The sequence below is a fragment of the Hyaena hyaena genome, unplaced genomic scaffold, assembly GCF_003009895.1.
Source record: "Hyaena hyaena isolate Hyena2069 unplaced genomic scaffold, ASM300989v1 scaffold_2, whole genome shotgun sequence".
NCBI classification, from domain to species: domain Eukaryota; kingdom Metazoa; phylum Chordata; class Mammalia; order Carnivora; family Hyaenidae; genus Hyaena; species Hyaena hyaena.
The window spans coordinates 6377187-6396484 of NW_024080634.1; the positions used below are offsets into that span (position 1 = coordinate 6377187).

The 19298-nt window shown below is 39.8% G+C and overlaps 1 protein-coding gene across 1 annotated transcript in view; it reads left to right on the top strand.

The window, feature by feature from the left end:
• The window catches only part of TTC3 (tetratricopeptide repeat domain 3), a 118726-nt gene that overhangs the window by 87683 nt on the left and 11745 nt on the right, over positions 1-19298 (top strand). Inside the window, exons 36-41 of the mRNA XM_039227958.1 lie at positions 8857-8996; positions 12644-12712; positions 13967-14063; positions 15930-16030; positions 18523-18613; positions 19044-19145. Coding sequence (XP_039083889.1) covers positions 8857-8996; positions 12644-12712; positions 13967-14063; positions 15930-16030; positions 18523-18613; positions 19044-19145 — 600 coding nt within the window. The remainder of the gene's footprint in view (positions 1-8856; positions 8997-12643; positions 12713-13966; positions 14064-15929; positions 16031-18522; positions 18614-19043; positions 19146-19298) is intronic.

Below are 19298 nucleotides of genomic sequence, written 5' to 3' on the forward strand. Positions count from 1 at the left end.
CTCTGACTGGCGTGAGGTGGTATCTCAGTGTGGTTTTGATTTGTATTTCCCTGATGAGGAGGGATGCTGGGCATCTCATGTGTCTGTTGGCCATCTGGATGTCCTCTTTGGAGAAGTGTGTTCATATCTTCTGTCCGTTTCTTCACTGGGTTGTTTGTTTTTCAGGTGTGGAGTTTGGTGAGTTCCTTATAGATTTTGGATACTAGCCCTTTATCTGATATGTCATTTGCAACTATCTTTTCCCATTCTGTCAGTTGCTGATTAGTTTTATGGATTGTTTCCTTTGCTGTGCAGAAGCTTTTAATCTTGATGAGGTCCCAATAGTTCATTTTTGCTCTTGATTCCCTTGCTTTTGAGGATGTGTCAAGTAAGAAATTGCTGCGGTTGAGGTCAAGGAGGTTGTTTCCTGCTTTCTCCTCTAGGGTTTTGGTGGTTTCCTGTCTCACATTCAGGTCCTTTATCCATTGTGAGTTTATTTTTGTGTATGGTGTGAAAAAATGATCTAGTTTCATTCCTCTGCATGTTGCTATCCAGTTCTCCCAGCACCATCTATTGAAGAGGCTATCTTTTTTCCATTTGATGGATACTCTCTCCTGCTTTATCAAAGATTAGTTGGCTGTACATTTTTGGGTCCAATTCTGAGTTCTCTATTATATTCCATTGGTCTATGTGTCTGTTTTTGTGCCAATACCATACTGTCTTGATGATTGCAGCTTTGTAGTAGAGGCTAAAGTCTGGGGTGGTGATGCCTCCCGTTTTGGTTTCTTCTTCAAGATTACTTTGTCTATTCAGGGTCTTTTGTGGTTCCATACAAATTTGAGGATAGTTTGTTCTAGTTTTGAGAAGAATGCTGGTGCAATTTTGATTGGGATTGCGTTGAATGTGTAGATTGCTTTGGGTAGTAATGACATTTTAACAATATTTATTCTTCCGACCCATGAGCATGGAATGTTTTTTCTTTGTGTCTTCTTCAATTTCTTTCATAAGTTTTCTATAGTTTTCATCATACAGATCTCTTATATCTTTGGTTAGGTTTATTCCTAGGTATTTTATGGTTTGTGTGTGTGTGTGCAGTTGTGAATGGGATCAGTTTCTTGATTTCTCTTTCTGTTGCTTCATTGTTGGTGTATAAAAATGCAACTGATTTCTGTATGTTGATTTTGTATTCTGCAACTTTGCTGAATTCACGGATCAGTTCTACTAGGCTTCTGGTGAAGTCTGTCAAGTTTTCTATGTAGAGTATCATGTTGTCTGCTAAAAGTGAAAGTTTGACTTCTTCTTTGCCAATTCTGATGCCTTTGATTTCCTTTTGTTGTCTGATGGCTGATGCCAGGACTTCCAGCACTATGTTAAACAACAGTGGTGAGAGTGGACATCCCTGTCGTGTTCCTGATCTCAGGGGGAAAGCTCTCAGGTTTTCCCCGTTGAGGATGAAGTTAGCTGAAGGCTTCTCATAGATGGCTTTTATGATGTTTAAGTAAGTTCCTTCTATCCCTACTTTCTCGAGGGTCTTTATTAAGAAGGGATGCTGTATTTTGTCAAATACTTTTTCTGTATCTATCGACAGGATCGTATGTTTTTTATCTTTTCTTTTGTTGATGTGATGTGTCACATTGATTGATTTGCAAATATTGAACCAGCCCTGTAACCCAGGAATGAATCCCACTTCATCTTGGTGGATAATTCTTTTTATGTGCTGTTGGATTCGATTTGAAAGTATCTTGTTAAGGATTTTTGCGTCTGTATTCATCAAGGTTATTGGCCAGAAGTTCTCTTTTTTAGCTGGGTCTCTGTCTGGCTTGAGAATCAAAGTGATGCTGGCTTCATAAAATGAGTCCGGAAGTTTTCCTTTGGTTTCTATTTTTTGGAATAGCTTGAGAAGAATGGGTATTAATTCTGTTTTAAATGTCTGGTAGAATTCCCCAGGGAAGCCATCTGGCCCAGGGCTCTTATTTGCTGGGAGATTTTTGATAACTAATTCAATTTCTTCACTAGTTATGGGTCTGTTCAGATTTTCTCTCTCTTCCATGTGAATTTTGGTAGTGAATGTGTGTTTAGGAATTTGTCCATTTCTTCTAAGTTGTCCAGTTTGTTGGCATATAATTTTTCATAGTATTCCCTGATAATTGCTTGTATTTCTGAGGGGTTGGTTGTAATAAGTCCATTTACATTCATGATTTTGTCTATTTGAGTGCTCTTTCTTTTCTTTTTGAGAAGCCTGGCTACAGGTTTGTCAATTTTGTTTATTTTTTCAAAAAACCAACTCTTGGTTTCATTGATCTGTTCAACTGTTTCTTTGGTTTCTATATTGTTTAGTTCTGCCCTGATTTTTATTATTTCTCCTCTTCTGCTGGGTTTGGGGTGCTCTTGTTGCTCTCCCTCTAGTTCCATTAGATGCGCTGTTAGATTTTGCACTTGCACTTTTTCTAATTTACTGCCGAGTAATATCCTGTAGTATGACAGTATCACGTTTTATTTATCCACTCATCAGTTGATGGACTTTTTTTTTCTACTTTTAGATTATGTGAATAATGCTGCGATGAGTATCTGCCATGAATACGTGTGGATATATGTTTTCATTTCTTTTTTTTTTTTTTTAAGTTTACATATTTATTTTGAGAGAGCGAGACCAGGAGAGGAACAGAGAGAGAAAATTCCAGGCAGGGTCTGCACTGTTGCACTGTCAGCACGGAGCCCGACACAGGGCTCGAACTCAACAAACCATGAGATCATGACCTGAGCCAAAACCAACAGCCAGACACTTAACCAACTGAGACACCCAGGCCCACCACATGTCCTCATTTCTTGAGGGTATATGCTTTGGAGCGGAACTGCGGGGTCCTACACTGACTCCATATTTAAGTGTTTGAGAAACCACCAGACTGTGTGAAAATAGTTGTGGGTTCCAGCTTCTCCACGTATTCATTAATGCTTAGTATCATCCATCTTTTTGATTGCAGCCATCCTCATGGGTATGAAGTCATTTCTCATTGTGGCTTTGATTTGCATTTCTCTAAGAGCCAGTGGGGTTGAGCATCTTTTCACGTGCTTATTTTCTGTTTGTATATCTTCTTTGAAGAAATGTCTGTCCAATCCTTTGTCTATTTACTAATTGGATTATTTTTCTTAAGGGTTTCATATATCTTTAATCTGGGTGCAAGTTGCTAATCAAATACATGACTTATAAATATTTTCTCCCATCTTCCATACTTGAAAATCTGTTTCTCCCATCTCCATTTTGCGGGTTGTCATTTCAGGTTCCTGATGGCATCATTTGCAGCACGGTTTTTAGCTTCAGTGTTGTCCACTTTTTTTCTTTTGTTGTTTATGCCTTGATGTCATATTTTAGAAACCTCATAATCTAGGGTCACCAAGATTTACTTCTGTATTTTCTTCTAAGAGCTGTATAATTTTAGCTCTTCCATTTAGGTCTATGATCATTTTGAGTTAATTCTTGTGTGTGGTGTAGTAATTGTCATTTATGCATATTTCCCCCACCGAGCTATTGTCATCTTTGACCCTCGTGTATAGACTAGGAGCTCTGCTGATGTTACCAAACGTGTGTGTGAGCACCAAAGAACTGGTTCACTGGGTTCAGTGAATTGTGGCTGCATGTTCTGTGTCCGCTTACATCAGAGGACATCAGGCCTGCACTTCTGTGAAGATTGTTGCTTGATTATTTGCTAGTACATGGTTGAGGATATTATCCATCCTTTCATTTGACAAAATATATCGGATGCTTCCTTCAGTAGAAGTTGTTTCTCTCTGCTTTCACTTCCTGGGCTTCTTTGTGCAACAAACTTGTTTTTATTTTGTGGCTATAGCTCACTGTATTTCCTCGGATTTTGTCTACCAGAAAAGTTTTAGTGCTCTTCCTAAAGAATGGCTAACGCCTCATGGCACTCACTTTTATATTGCTCTCACTTCTGGTTCTGTATTATCATTTTTATCTTTTTATTCTGTTTTCTTTACCTAGTTAGCATTCTTTTTATTTTGTCTTTTTTTTTTTTTTAATATTTATTTTGAGAGAACGTGCAGGGGAGGGGCAAAGAAGGAGACAGAATGCCAAACAGGTTCCATGCTGTCAGCGCAGAGTGTGACATGGGGCTCCGCCCCACTCATCATGAGATCATGACCTGAGCTGAAATCAGGAGTCAGACACTTAACTGAGCGTGCCACCCAGTTAAGTGTCCGCTCCTGTTTTGTATATACATTTCAATTAATATTTTGGAACAAAGTTGAGATTTTTTAAAAAGCGGTATGGAAACCACATTTTTCTAATTGAGAGAAAAAAATCAGGAAGTATTTATAATTATGCCAGTAAGCTGTGCCTATAGAGCATGTAGTTGTGTATAGTCAGTTTTGTCTTTAATTCTAATGTTTCAAAGAAAAGGATTCAGATCATTCTCTATCGTGTAGCTGGGGACAAGTTCATGATAGCTGACCTAGTTGGCACTGTGAGGTAGCTATGTCATTACAGGGTAGTTAGTACAAACCGCAGATGAACTCATGTAGCATTTTCTGTGGCTAAACTAAAAGTGTGTGTGTGTGTGTGTGTGTGTGTGTGTGTGTGTGTGTGTAATACTTTGTGCCTTTTGATACTAAACTCCTTTCGGTACTTGTTGCCAAGTAGGTTCTTAAGCTTTGTGGCTGTGCCTCATCTCCTGGCCAAAGGGCTAAATCTGAGATGAAATCATTGGCCCAGAATGGAAGCACAGGACAGGTGGGAGACCAGGCTGGCTTATTTACTGGCAGCAAAGCTCACATGTGGACACTGGTCACAGGAGTAGAAGTGAACCAGTGGAATACAGGATTTTGTAAGCAGTGTAGACATGGTGGTCATCTCCCTCACAGTGACTCAACAGGTTCAGGATTGGCAGTGTCACAGCAAAGAAAATGTTACGTAAAACTGTTCTTAGAAGGACTGTCGCTGAACTGAACCTCTGCTGCCTAAAAACAGCTGGCCTGTGCACCTCAAGGCCAGTGAAATTGATCCTGCCCCCAGGCTGGTCCTTGGAAGTCTTTAAGGACCTGGACTGTTAGCAGGTCTGTCTCCCAGGAACATCGCGAACTGTGGTGTCTTGAGACAGGCTGAGGAGGGAGACACGTCCTTCCTCTAGGTCGGTGGGCCTTTGGCCGGAAGACCATTACTGTGCACAGAGCAGTGTAGCTTGGCTTCAGGGACAGCATCCTCTCTGAGGGAGGAGGCCGTGCCTTCAGTAACCTCACATTCTAAGCAATTGCTGATTTTCATAGAGCTTCAAACTGGAAAATATTAACAATTTAAACTTCTTATAAATATTGCTCTATTCCCTGATTCACATATTATTAGAAGTGTTAATAGAGAGAAACTTTTACTTATAAGTGACAAGTATTTACAAGCATGTGCCCCACCTATACATCTGCCAGCACTGAATGGATGACACTTTGGAAAATGACATAAAGCTTTTAGAGAATTTATAGGTTGAGAAGACATTTCAGAAAGCAGCACCCGCATAAGAAAGCTGACCAGGAAGGCCGGGGCTCGCATGGTGTTTTGCCTTCCATCTGGGGAAGGCTAACTACCCTGCTTCAAAAAACAGATTTTCATTTCTGTTTGTCACACCACCTGAAATTCTGGTCGGTATCTCCACCCAAATGCCCCTGTGACCAGGCCAGAGATATCACATTTATATTCTATTAAAATTTTTTTTAATGTTTGTTTATTTTTGAGAGAGAGAGAGGGAGGGAGACACAGAATCAGAAGTAGGCTCCAGGCTCTGAGCTGTCAGCACAGAGCCCAATGTGGGACTCAAACTCAAAACTCCGAGATCATGACCTGAGCCGAAGTCAAATGCTTAACCGAAGTCAAATGCTTAACCGACTGAGCCACCCAGGCACCCCCACGTTTACATTCTAAAAAGCAAACCGATGGGGTGCCTGGGTGGCTCAGTCGGTTAAGCCTCCAGCATCAGTTCAGGTCATGACATGATCTCACGGTCTGTGGGTTCGAGCCCCATGTCAGGCTCTGTGCTGACAGCTCAGAGCCTGGAGCCTGCTTCAAATTCTGTATCTCCCTCTCTCTCTGTCCCTCCCCTGCTCATGCTCGTTTTCTCTCTCCCTCAAAAATAAATAAACATTAAAAAAAATTAAAAGGCAAGCAGAAACAGTTGGACTTCCCAGATAAAGCGTGTGCGTAGACTGCCTCTAGATTAGAGAGTCACTTGGGCAAGAGTGATGTGTGAGCACTTCTAGGCAAGCCAGGGGGTTCTTCAGAATCCCTGAGAGCAGTGAGGGGCTCTGGGTGCTGACAGACCTGAAGGAGGGGAAAGGATGTTTGAAGTATGTGCTGGGGAGGCCGGCATGCCGTCTGTCGGCGCTTAGATCAGGGGTCCAGTGAAACTTGGTCTTGCGGGAAAAGGGTCCTTGGAGGGCGAAATGAATGCCAGAAGGAAGGCGGAGGCTACTGCAGATGGGGCTCTTTCAGGCAGGTTTCAGAGGAGATTCTGCACTGCCCCTTTGCCTTCCCTGCACCTCATTTCTGCTCCCAGCACTCAGGATAAGACTGCGTCTTCTACAAATAGACTCTCATGGTCTGAGGACTTGCCTCCCTGAACCCTCTAGACCTCCTTGCATCCAGTTCACCAGTGTAACCAGGTGCATCCTGGAAGGAACTGGTGGAGATCTAACGTTTCTAACATGGCTTTTCTTGGGGAAATACATTCCAAGTCACAACAACCAGCTGGTTGGCGGACTTGGAATATGGTGGGAGTTGCCCATATTGGGAAAGGCTGTTTTGGCGAGCAAAGCATACCTGACTTGACTGTGTGCTGTTCTGTGCCTGTTAGAATAAAGGTGTCTGTTGTTGTATAGACGAATTAGACTCAGAAGAATGTTTCTTCCTAAATGGTTATGTTGAAAAGCTCTTTGAACTCAGTATTTTTATTCCTTTGATTTCTAGTCTTTGTCAAACACTTAGAAATTTCTGCTCTGTTCCATCAAAATAACTGCAGGGTCTTGGGTGCCAGGGTGGCTCAGTCAGTTAAGTTTCCAGCTCAGGGTCCTGAGATCAAGCCCCATGTTGGGCTCCACACTGAGCGTGAAGCCTCCTTAAGATTCTCTCTTACTTAAGATTACTCTCCCCTACTCTATCCCTTTCCCCTGCTTACTTGCTCTCTCTCTCTCTCAAAAATAAAAAATTTTTAAAAACGACTACAGAGTCAAAATTATGGAATTCTCAATTTTACTTATTCATAGATTTAAACATCCATATCTAGGTTACTGTGTCTGTTTTCATGCCTCCTAGCCTTGTACATCTTCTGTGCTCTTTTTTGCTAATGGGATTTTTAACTATTCATCAAAGATAGAAACCTATCTTTAACCCTGTCAACTTTTTTTATTTTTTAATTTTTTTAATGTTTATTTTTGAGAGTGAAAGAGAGAGAGGGAGGGAGAGAATGAGTGGGGGAGGAGCAGAGAGAGAGGGAGACAGAATTTGAAGCAGGTTCCAGGTTCTGAGCTCTCAGCACAGAGCCTGACGCAGGCCTCCCTCACGAATTGCAAGACCATGACCTGAGCTAAAGTCGGCCTCTTAACCGACTGAGTCACCCAGGTAACCCTGTCAACTTCTGCTTTATGTCTTATATCCCACTTAGACACATGATCTCATCTTTCCTCTTCTTCTAAAGTTTCATTTACTTCTTTTTATCATCCCTACCATAATCCTTATTGTCTCTCACTTGGAGTATTACAGTGAGATTTAAAAGAGATTTTACCTTCTTCTAACATAATTTTTAACATTAAGGGTATAATTCATAATGGGCTATGAAATCAGTTTAATGGTGGTGACTGGAATTGTTTAAAAAATTCTTTTAATCTTTATTTTTGAGAGAGAGAGAGTATGAGCAGGGGAAGAACAGAGAGAGAGGGAGACACAGAATCTGAAGCAGGCTTAGGCTCTAAGCTGTCAGCACAGAGCCCGACCTGGGGCTCAAACCCACGAACCATGAGATCATGACCTAAGCTGAAGTTGGACACTCAACCAACTAAGCCACCCAGGAACCCCATGTTTTTAATAATTGAATAGATTGGATATATCAAAAAGCATCTCAGAAAGGATAGTTCTCTTTCAGATTGCAGGTGTGTGCATATGTACCTATGGTATGAATTATTAAAATGTATTTGTTATTTGGGGTCACAGTCAAGAAAATATGAAGGCCTTGGCTTGGTCTACCACTTTCACGTGCCCGCTTACCCATTCCTAATCCATCTCTGCGTCTTTCAGTTCTTTTTCTAAAACCAGAATCTAATCATCTCACTACCCTGCTTAAGAGTCTTCACTGGCTTCCTGTTATCTCCTGGGTAAAGTCCACCCTCCTTAGCATTGCTTATAAGCTCCTTTATAATTTGAACCCAGGTCACCTCGGGTACCATTCTCCCTGCCCTGCCTTCCCTGTGTCCACTTCGTACTCCGGCCACGTAGTGCCTCTTGCTTTTGTTCAGATATGCCTTCCTCTTTATCCTTCTACCTCACTATTCCTACTGCTTGGAATCCAGTCTCCAACATGTCATCTCATCTTTAAAGACAGAAATCAGAAATCACTGGTTTTAAGAAGCCCTTCCCAGTTACCAGCTGGTCTGTCCTGCCTCTGTGCCTTTTTGTCAGAGAGCCTCCCCCAGCCTGATCCGGCGAGGGCAGGCGAGGCCCAAGGCTGTGTGTCGTGTGATTCTGTGGCCCAGGCTCAGCCCAGGTCCTGAGTGTGCTCTGCTAAACTGGCGTCACTGATTGAACTAACACACCACCACACTTCTGGTCTTTGGGGCTTTTTTTTTTTTAATCTTCCTATTTATTTAAATGCTTTCTAAAAATGTTTTTAGATATCAAAGACAGAATTAGATTGGTTCCTCGAAGATTTGGAAAAGGAAATTAAAAAGTGGCAACAGGAGAAAAAAGAAATCCAAGAAAATCTGAAAGCACTAAAGAAGAAAATGAAAAAGGTTTTAAATGCCAGTGAAACGTAAGTAACAATTGAAAGGCAATGATTTCTTATTATTGGGGCTTTTTTGTTGTTATTTTAACATTTCGATGTTTAGTTTCAGACTGTATCAGGTAAAGTACAAATTTAAATACTGTTTTCATGTCATTTTAGAGACCAGTTCTGTGGGGACTTATCTTACCTAAAATTTTTCCTTTAAACTACCATGTTTGCTGATAAAGCGGGGCTGTGAATGACCAAATAGCTGACTTCCTTCTAGTCAGGACACCTCCCCTTACTGCGAACATTACATCTTTGCCCCATTTTTTCCTTGTCTATAAAGTAAGGGGCTTAGTCTAGAGCTAAGGCTCTTTCCTGTACTAAGATTCTGTGATGTTTATTTATAATTACTTTCATCCTGAACCTTTAAAAAATTACTAAAATTTGGTCTTGTGGTATGAAGGATTTGGTGACGCATACAGGTAATACAGTTCTCAGGCAGGCCAAGTTTAAGATTCTCTGTGGTCCATTCCTAACCCCTCTCTTCTCTAGATGGTGGCATATCATATGATTCCTCAGCTTAATTGTTACCTACCACTGTGTAACAAGACACTCAAATTTGGTGGCTTATATTAACAGCCATTTTATGTGATCATGATCTTGGAACTGTGCTGAGTTCCGCTGGGCCGTTAAACTGGTCTTCATGCGCCTGGGAATTGGCTCAGGGGCTGGGCTCAGCAGGATGCTGGGATGTCCTGGCTTTTTCTCTCGGTGTAGTTTCATGGCTGCTCCATTTCCAAGTAGCCTCTTCATGGGAGTTTTATCTCTATGGCCTCTCCATGTGGTCTCCAGCATGATAGCCAGGCTTCGTATGTGGTGGCAGAGGGCTCGGGAGGGTCCGGGAGGGTCCAGGAATGGAAGCTGCTGTGCCTCATGAAGGTTCAGGCCCAGAACCATCAGAGTATTACTTCCACCACATTCTGTAGTCTAAAGCAAGCAGCAGGCCTCCTGGGGATTTAAGGGCATGAAGAAGGGGAGGCATGTCTTGTGGGGGCCACACTACCACTCTGACCTTTCAGGACATTGGTGCTTTTTCCATTTGCCATGCCACAGGATCAGATGACTTCATTATGGGTCTTGCTAGCATTAAATTTGGCAGTGTTTAACCCTTACAAGAACAGTGAAATATAAAACACTGCCTGTGTCTTGTCATTTGGCATCTGCTCAGAGTAGTTCCATCACAACACATGTATGGAAATGATAACATCTGCAGAGCTCTGTACAGGACCCCCTGCCCCATCCAGAGTTTCACTTTCCACCATTTCAGTTACCTGTGGTCAGTGGCAGTCAAGCTCAGATATTTCCCTTCTGACATATTGTCAGAGGGTCAGTAGTAGCCTAATGCTGTGTCACCTGCCTGTGTCACTCACCTCACCTCGTCACATCACACAGGCATCTTGTCATTTCACATCATCACAAGAAGGCCAAGGACAGTGTAGTAAGACACTTTGAGAGAGACCACTTTCATTATGACTTTCATTACGGTGTAATTGTTCTTATTTATTATTAGTTATTGTATTAATCTCTTACTATGCCTAATTCATAACTTGAGCTTTATTATAGGTATGTACGTATAGGAAAAACATAGATTTGGTACAGCCCATGGTTTATCCCTCTCAATATTTGAGCATGTCAGTAGTTAAGTTATTCAAAGATTCAGGAATATTTATATTTAATATAGATTTTTGTATGCTCAATTCAGATTTACTGTTAAACTAGACAAAATAAATGAGGTTATTAATGGTAAGGAAAATTTTTTTTCTGTGCTAGCATAAAAATCCATTTCTGTTGAGGAACAAAGTTTTTATTGAATTTTTTCACTTTATTAATATATTTTTTGCTGTTTTCTATCCCCAGTTTAAAAATAAGCTATGGGCTTCTTTATGTGCTTTGCTCTTTGTACTTTCTAAATAAATGGTTTAAATCTAAATTTTTATACTTGAATTTTAAAGTAAAGCTTCTTTTTTATATTAAAACTTAAATGTAGTCTTAAGTTTTGAAGCAAAACTCTGATCAGAGGAATAATTGTATAATTAGGGGATTGATCCTAGAACAATGTAGGTTTAGGGGTGCTGAAAATCCCACACAGTCAAAAAACCACATTTAACTTTTGACTCCCCCAAAACTTAGCTTCTGATAGCCTCCTATTAGCTGGAAGCCTCACTGGTAACACAGTCAGTTAACACATATTTTGTGTGTTATATGTATTATATACCATATTCTTACAGTAAACTAGAGAAAACAAGTGTTATTAAGAAAGTCACAAGGAAGGGGTTTCTGGATGGTTCAGTTGCTTAATCATCTGACTCTTGATTTTGGCTCAGAGCATGATCTCACGGTTCGTAAGTTTGAGCCCCACATCAGGCTCTGCGCTGACAGTGCAAAACCTGCTTGGGATTTCTCTCTCTCTGTGTCCCTCCCCCACTCACACTCTCTCTCTCTCTCTCAAAAGTAAATAAACTTTAAGTAAAAGGAAAGTCATAAGGAAGAGAAAATACATTTTTAGTATTATACTATATTGAAAAAAATTTGTGTATAAATGCTCCCAACACACTTCAGACCTGTGTTGTACAAGAGTCAACTGTACTTTAGTAAAGAAAAAAGTGTTTTTCAGGAAGTTTTAAATAAGAAAATGGTTTAGTAATCCAGATATCCTGGGTTTACATTCTGGCATACCATATGTTCAGATCTTTTCATATGCAGATCCCCTCCCCACCCTTGAAATTTGATCTTGCTGGGAGACTTTTTATTTATTTTTTAATTCAAGTTAGTTGGGGCACATGGGTGGCTCAATAGGTTAAGCGTCCACTTCAGCTCAGGTCAAGATCTCATGGCTTCTGGATTCAAGCCCCGCATTGGGCTTTGTGCTGACAGCTCAGAACCTGGGGCCTGCTTCAGATTCTCTCTGCCCCTCCCCTACTCAGGCACACGCCCTCTCTCTCTCTCTCTCTGTCTCTCTCAAAAATAAAGATTAAAAAAAAGTTTTTATTAAAATAAAAAAAGATTTACACTTTGTTTTGCAGGTTATCAGACTGGATATGTGTGTGTGTTAACTAGGCTGTATTTATTTTTGAGAGAGAGACAGAGTGAAAGTGGGTAGTGGCAGAGAGAGATACACACACAGAATGTGCAGCAGGCTCCAGGCTCTAAGCCCTCAGTGCAGAGCCCAACGCAGGGCTCAAACTCATGAACCATGAGATCATGACCTGAGTGGAAGTCGTACATGTAACCACCTGAGCCACCCAGGTGTCCCTATAAGTCCCACTTTAAAGATGAGAAGGCTGTTTCCATTTTGAATGAGAGCCACTGGTTATACCATTGATGACTGACAGCACCTATACTCCTCTGGGTCATGTAGAATCACCTGGAGGCACTCCTTGAAGTGAATTGAGATAGAGTGTGGTCTATACTGCAATCATATGACCTAGGGTGAAGAAAAGGTTTCTGTCCTCTAGGCAGAAAGGTAAAAGGAAAATGACCCAGATTCTTTGCCTATTTAGAAGATAATAGAAATGAAATAAAAATGTAGAGGTTTACAAATAATTCAAGATAAGTAGAATTTACTATGTGGGATTGTGTCTTTAAATACCCTTGAAAATTAATCAAAATTTGGTGATTTTCTTTCATAGGTATACCCAGAAAAATGATGGGAAGGATAAGGAACATGAATTACTTCTGGATCAGTCCCTTGAAATCAGGCAAATTAAGCTTAAATTTAATTTTACTGTCATCTTATACTTTTAATAATACCAGAGGCATCAGCACAGTAGGCTTCTAAATCTATTGTTGTGGCTTGTCTGTTTCTTTTAAATAATTATGTGTCTCTTATTTCTGTTTCTGTTTTATTCTTTAATATTTAAATAAGTTTATTCTTTGAGTATTTTTATTTTATAGTGTTCCTACTATTTTTATTTTACATTGTCAGTATAAAAATCCTGAATTTATTCGGAGCACCTGGGTAGCTCAGTCGGTTAAACGCCTGACTTAGGCAGTTCGTTGGTTTGAGACCCAGCTCAGAGCCTGGAGCTGTTTCAGATTCTGTGTCTTCCCTCCTGTGCCCCTCCCCCACTCGTGCTCTCTCTCAAAATAAACATTTAAAAAAAATTTTTTTAACCCTGAATTTATTATTGTTGATTCACTGTTCTTTTCCTTTGAAGTCTTCTGAAACTAAAAATGTGTATGTCGTAAAAAAGATTATATATATCTATTTTTGTTTATTTATTTATTTATTTTGAAGGGTGGGGTGGGGGGAGAGCTGGAATCCCAACAGGTTCCTCACTCTGCACTGAGCTCATTGTGGAGCTCAGTCTCACGTACAGCAAGTGCATAACCCGAGCCAAAATAAAGAATCAGATGCTTAACGAACTGAGTCACCCAGGTGCCCCTAAAAATGTATTTTCAGAACTTTTCTTTTGTGTTACTTAAGATAACAATCTCAACTTTATTATGGTGGTAGCTGTTCTACAATTTTAAGTTTATTAACAATTTTTATTACGAACCTGTAAAAAGTTTTAACCTTTATTAATGGAAATAATGTTTTTATATATCGTGGACTTTTTTTTTGTTAGCTCTTATAAACATATTGCCAGGATAACTTTGTATATATCACTTTTTTCCTTTGGGTGATTTCCTTGTAATGTGTGTCAAAAGAGAATTTCCTGACTGGAAGGATGAGGGATGTTCTATAGCCAGATATATTATAGTCCACCTGCCCTCATAAAAGGGATGACCCAGCTTCACAGCATTTCCACCAAACACTCACTTTTAATTTTATAAGTTTCTTTGATCATTTGTGAAGCATAAAAAGCACATATGAGTGAATCTATGTGTCAGACACTAGGCAAGAAGTTATCTAAGTCATTCGATGTCATGATTTCAAAGCTAACGTGGCTTAAGCCTTTGGTTATCTCACTATTTTTTTTCAAGAAGTTTTTTCTCATTAATATTTGCAGTGATACATTTACAAATGAGAAAATGAAAATAGAGGAGTGTATAAAGAAAGAGAAAGAGAATTATGAAGAGAGTCTTCAAAGAGCGGTGGCTGCAGAGGTGAGTCCAGGACATTTCAGTGACGGACAGATATGGCAAAATTGTTCGCTTTGTGCGGAATTACATATGAGACATAACAACGCAGCTGAAAAGTATGGAGTCTGATGGATGGCCTATCACCATAATCCTGTCTCCCAGAAATAGCTGCTTTTTCCATGCCTGTCACTTTTTAATGTTTAACCCATGTGCTTACATTTTATTACACAGCTGTACTCATAGTGAACACCACATTTTGCAGTCTGCTTTCCTTATTTTTGTAATTCAGTAATTTTCCATGCTGTACACTTAAAATGTCTTCATTATCGGAGATCAAGTGATATGCCATGAAGTGGCCAAACATAAAACCTAAGAGCCAATACTAGAAGACAAACTTGAAGTTAATCCATTCACTAAGGATATACTCTCAAAACAAAGAAGAAGAAAATGCTCTCCTCTTTTCCTCACAAGAATATATACCAGTGTCCACATATTATTTGAGACATTACTGAGAAAAAAATCAAAATAATGATCTCTGGCTGTATTTTATTTAGTTCCCAAAATACCGTTGTTTTTGTTTTCTCAATTGAGAAGAAATATTATTTGTTGATATATATATATCTATGATTATTCTGGGAAATTAAAAAAAAAGACTTAGCTTATATAGTCCACAGACTTGGGGCTTTTGATTAAATACTGACTGTGCAGCTGTTTCTAAGGAAAGGATGGGGGAAGAAAAGCCCAAGTGCCAGTATACTGTGAGTCCTGTGCCTGCATGTACATTTATGAGCTTGTTCAGGTCCCATTTACCACCATTCGGCCAGCCTGTCTGCCCGGTTGGACCCCGTGAAGCTTACTGACCCCTGTATTAAAAGAAAGCAATTCTGTATTTCTTGCAGTGCCTCTTACAAAAATGTCCCGTAGGCTTGTGGGAAAACCAGAGTCTAAATTTTTAAAAACATGCCCCACAGGCTCTTTTTTTTTTTTTTTTTACAAATAGTTTATTGTCAAATTAGTTTCCACATAACACTCAGTGCTCATCCCCAAAGTGCCCTCCTCCATGCCCATCCCCCCTCCCCCCCACATCCATCAGTCCTCAGTTTTTGTCAGCATTCAAGAGTTTCTCATGGTTTGCCTCTCTCCCTTTCCCCCACCATTTCCCCCCTTCTTCTCCCCCTTGGTCCTCCGTCAAGTTCCTCCTAATCCTCCTATACGTGCAAACATATGATATTTGTCCTTCTCTGCCTGACTTATTTTGCTCAGCATAACACCCTCAAGGTCCATCCATGTTGCTACACATGGCCAGATTTCATTGTTTCTCATTGCCATGTAGTATTCCATGGTATAGATACACCACATCTTCTTGATCCATTCGTCCGTTGATGGACATTTAGGCTCTTTCCATGTTTTAGCTATTGTGGAGAGTGCTGCTATGAATCCAGAGGCTCTTGAAGCTCATACAGAGAACAACTTCTCTGAGGCCTTTGAATTTGATAGCGTGCTGCCTGGGGGTCCTTGTGCAGGCCCTCTGCTTACCAGGGACAGGAGCTCAGATACCGCTCCTGAGGGTATACATGCCGGGAGCCTGGCTCCATGCCGGGACATGGCTTAAGCAGTGAGCCCTGTGGAAAGGTCAGTATCTGAGAAAAGTACTCTGTAAGGTAAAATAATTTTCCTGTCATTATGTTACTCTGTTTTCAAATCCACAAGTTTTCTTTAATTCATGTTCACTTGTGTGAAATTACCACATCATAAGGTTCTCGTGATTCTGTCATCATCTGTCATTGAAGGAAGAAACTTGAAAGCAGCTTAGAATGTTTATGATTTAACAACCTTAAAACAGTTTTTCACTTTCTGAAAATAATTCACTGTTATCTAATCTAACGGTAGGTATCTGTGCTTGAAAACTGGAAGGAGACGGAAGTGTACAAATTACAGATGCTGGAATCACAAGCAGAAGCGTATCTGAGGTACCTGAAGCCCCTGAGCAGGTACTGTGTGGGGTCCCAGGGTTCTTTCCGGTGTGTCATGTAGCAAGTCCACATTAGAGCTGCTTTGACAAAAACATGTTTATATTATTCAGGACCATTGTGTTTTTAATAGTTATACATCAATACATGTTCAGTTGTAGAAAAATCAAAATATACAAACCAAACTGATACAAATTATCCATAATTCTTTTTTTTAATGTTTATTTATTTTTGAGAGAAAGAGTGGGGGAGGAGCAGAGACAGAGAGAGAGAGAGAGAGAGAGAGAGAGAGAAAATCCCAAGCAGGCTCCACACTCAGCACAGAGCCTGATGTAGGGCTTAGTCCCACGAACCATGAGATCATGACCTGAGCCAAAATCAGGAGTCAGATGCAAAACCAGCTGAGCCACCCAGACTCCCCTGATTATCCGTAATTCTTAATTGATATGTAACTAATTTGGAATTTGGAAGAAACCATTAAATATTTGGAAAAAAGAAAATTTTTATATAATTAAATATATATATATATATATATATATATACACACACACACACTAAGTAATATAAAGAAAACTTCCTTTCATATCCGTTATGACATTCCTCTAATCTAATTTGGAAAAGTTGAGTAGTATTCCAGCAACAAATGTGTCATGATTAGTGAACCCCCACTGTGGTGGTGTGTAGTTGGGTTTTTGCACACTCCATTAATAAAAGCTGCATTTCTGTGAGTTTCCTTGTTCCATTTTTATGCACATTAATCATTTCCATGCAATAAATTTCTGGAATGAACATCACATTTTCAAGCTTTTTAAACAATTACCTTCTGAAAGAACAATCACTTAACAGTCTTTGTGGTAGAGTACGGAAATGTCACTTCAAAAGATACTTATAGTCATTTTTTCAACTTTTCCATAATCTTGTTTTTGTTTGTTTGGTTTTGTTTTAGGAATAAGGTTTACCTGGGAATTCTAGAGGGTCTTCCTCAGTCTAGCCTCTAGCACTTTTCTGTGTGGATTTTCACACAAAGGATTATTTTTCATCTGGTCTTTTTATCATTCCACAGTTAGGTTTTCCATCCTTCCCTCTGCTTTTTGCCTTACATTTCAAACCCTTGGTGTCAAGCCAAAGGTTCTGTGGGTCATGGAAAAAGTTTGAATGTGTAGTTATTTCTTCATTTTTTAAGATTTAGGTTTTTTTTCACATGAGAGAACCTTTCTAAAGAGACGAAAACCAGGACGCTGATTCGGGTTATAAGACTAGTGCAGCTGAAGTGGAGGCCCGGGGGCTCTCAAAGGCCAGCGTTTGGTTCTCATGCACTGTGGCGCTTCTGAGAAACGGAGATCTCAGACCTCCTTTTGTCAGTTTCCTTATTAAAGCTCATAGGACACGTAGCTTCTTTCACAGGGATGCCGTGTTGACTCTCCCGTTCCACCAAAGGATAGTAAAAGGAAATGTCCTGGGTTTTCCTTAAGATGTAAAAAGAAAAAAAGAAAACCGGGCGCTCAGTCGGCCGCTCAGTCGGTTAAGTGCCTGGCTCTTGATTTCAGCTCAGGTCAAGATCTCAAGGTTTGTGAGATCGAGCCCCACCTCAGGCTCTCCATCAACAGTAAGGAGCCTGCTTGGCATTGTCTCTCTCTCCCTCTGTCTCTGGCACATCCCCGTTCACGCATGTTGCTTGTTCTCTCCCACTCTCTTTCCCTCTCAAAATAAACTTAAAAAGATGTGTCAAGGGGCACCTGGGTGGCTTAGTCGGTTAAGCGTCCAACTTTCGCTTAGGTCATGATCTCGCGGTTTGTGGGTTCGAGCCCCGTGTCGGGCTCTGTGCTGACTGCCAGCTCAGAGCCTGGAGCCTGTTTCCGTCTGTGACTCCCTCTCTCTCTGACCCTCCCCTGCTCACGCTGTCTCTCTCTCGCTCTCTCTCTCTCCTAGAAATAAAACTTAAAAAAAACATTAAAAAAAAAAAAAAAAGATGTGTCAAGAGAACTGACACAATCACAGATTGATAGTGTTCTCCATCTTCCCAGTTAGGAGTTGGAAAGCTTGTCACTTTCAGTAAAGGTGCTGAGGTATAAACTTAACAGTCTGTCAGGCCCCGCCCTTTATTTTACAATAAGGATATACCTTTTATTGGAATGTTTCAAGTGTTCCAGGCTGCCTTTTAATGTTTTTTTTTAATGTAAAAGCACCCTTTTATGTTAAACACAAGATGTTACATGAAAAGTGGTCAAATCTTCAAATTTAGGGAAAGAAATTAAAATTTAGGAGAATATTTGCTCTCTGTCCACCAGCTTGGGGGGGTTTGCTTAGATCAGTAATTAAGATTTCCCAAATTATTTCTAGTGGTGAGTCTGTAAGATACATAATTCTTTAAAAATACACTTTGGTGTGTGTAATCATGTGAAATACATCTTTCTGTCACGTTTAAATGTTGTCATTTACACTTAAGTGCTTTTAACTTTTAAAACATTCCTAAAGTAGACATTAAACAATTTCATGGTTTTCTACTTTTTCAGTGATTCTGAAGCATATCCTGATATGGAGTCTGATGTACTTTCATGGGAATCATTTCTTTGTAAGGTTGGAAAGGAAATTGAGAAAGCAAAAGTAAGTTACAAAATATTTTCTGTCAAAACCTAGAAGATGATTATAGTTCTCAGGAGAGGCTCATGTCATTGAAATTCTTTTTTGAGCTGTTAAGGATCATACATATTTTTTGTTGTAATTATTAAGAAGAGTTTATCCTGAAAGTAATGCTGTTTTCTTAATTAATGGTCTTAAACTCTGCCCTTCATTGTTAAGATTAGAGAGGCTCTATTTGATAAGGCTGTAGTACATTGCAATTAATGAGGTCTCATTTTGAGTTTCTTTCCTTACAAGAAACAATTGTTCTGATACTTTGCATCTCCATTATATTCCCTGGAAAATTGTTGACCACTTGTAGATATATATAGTAAGGAAAAAAGTATTAATTGACAATTGTGATTTTCCCTGGGAATTTATTAGAAAAATTTAACACTTTTCCTTCTACCTACAGTCTCAATTTGAAAAACAAATTAAGGCAATTAAAAATGGCTCTCGGCTCAGTGAACTTTCTAGAGTGCAGATTCCTGACCTTTCACTTCCTGTCTGTAACACAGTAAGTCTGTCACATCTTTCTGTCACCACAGTTTCTTCCTTATGTGGCCAAAGTAGTTTTTTATTGTTTGTATTCTGGGAGCGGGAATGAGGTGGATTAATAATTGCCTTAATGTTTTCATTATTGGTGCTACTGGTTAACATTTCAAGCTTT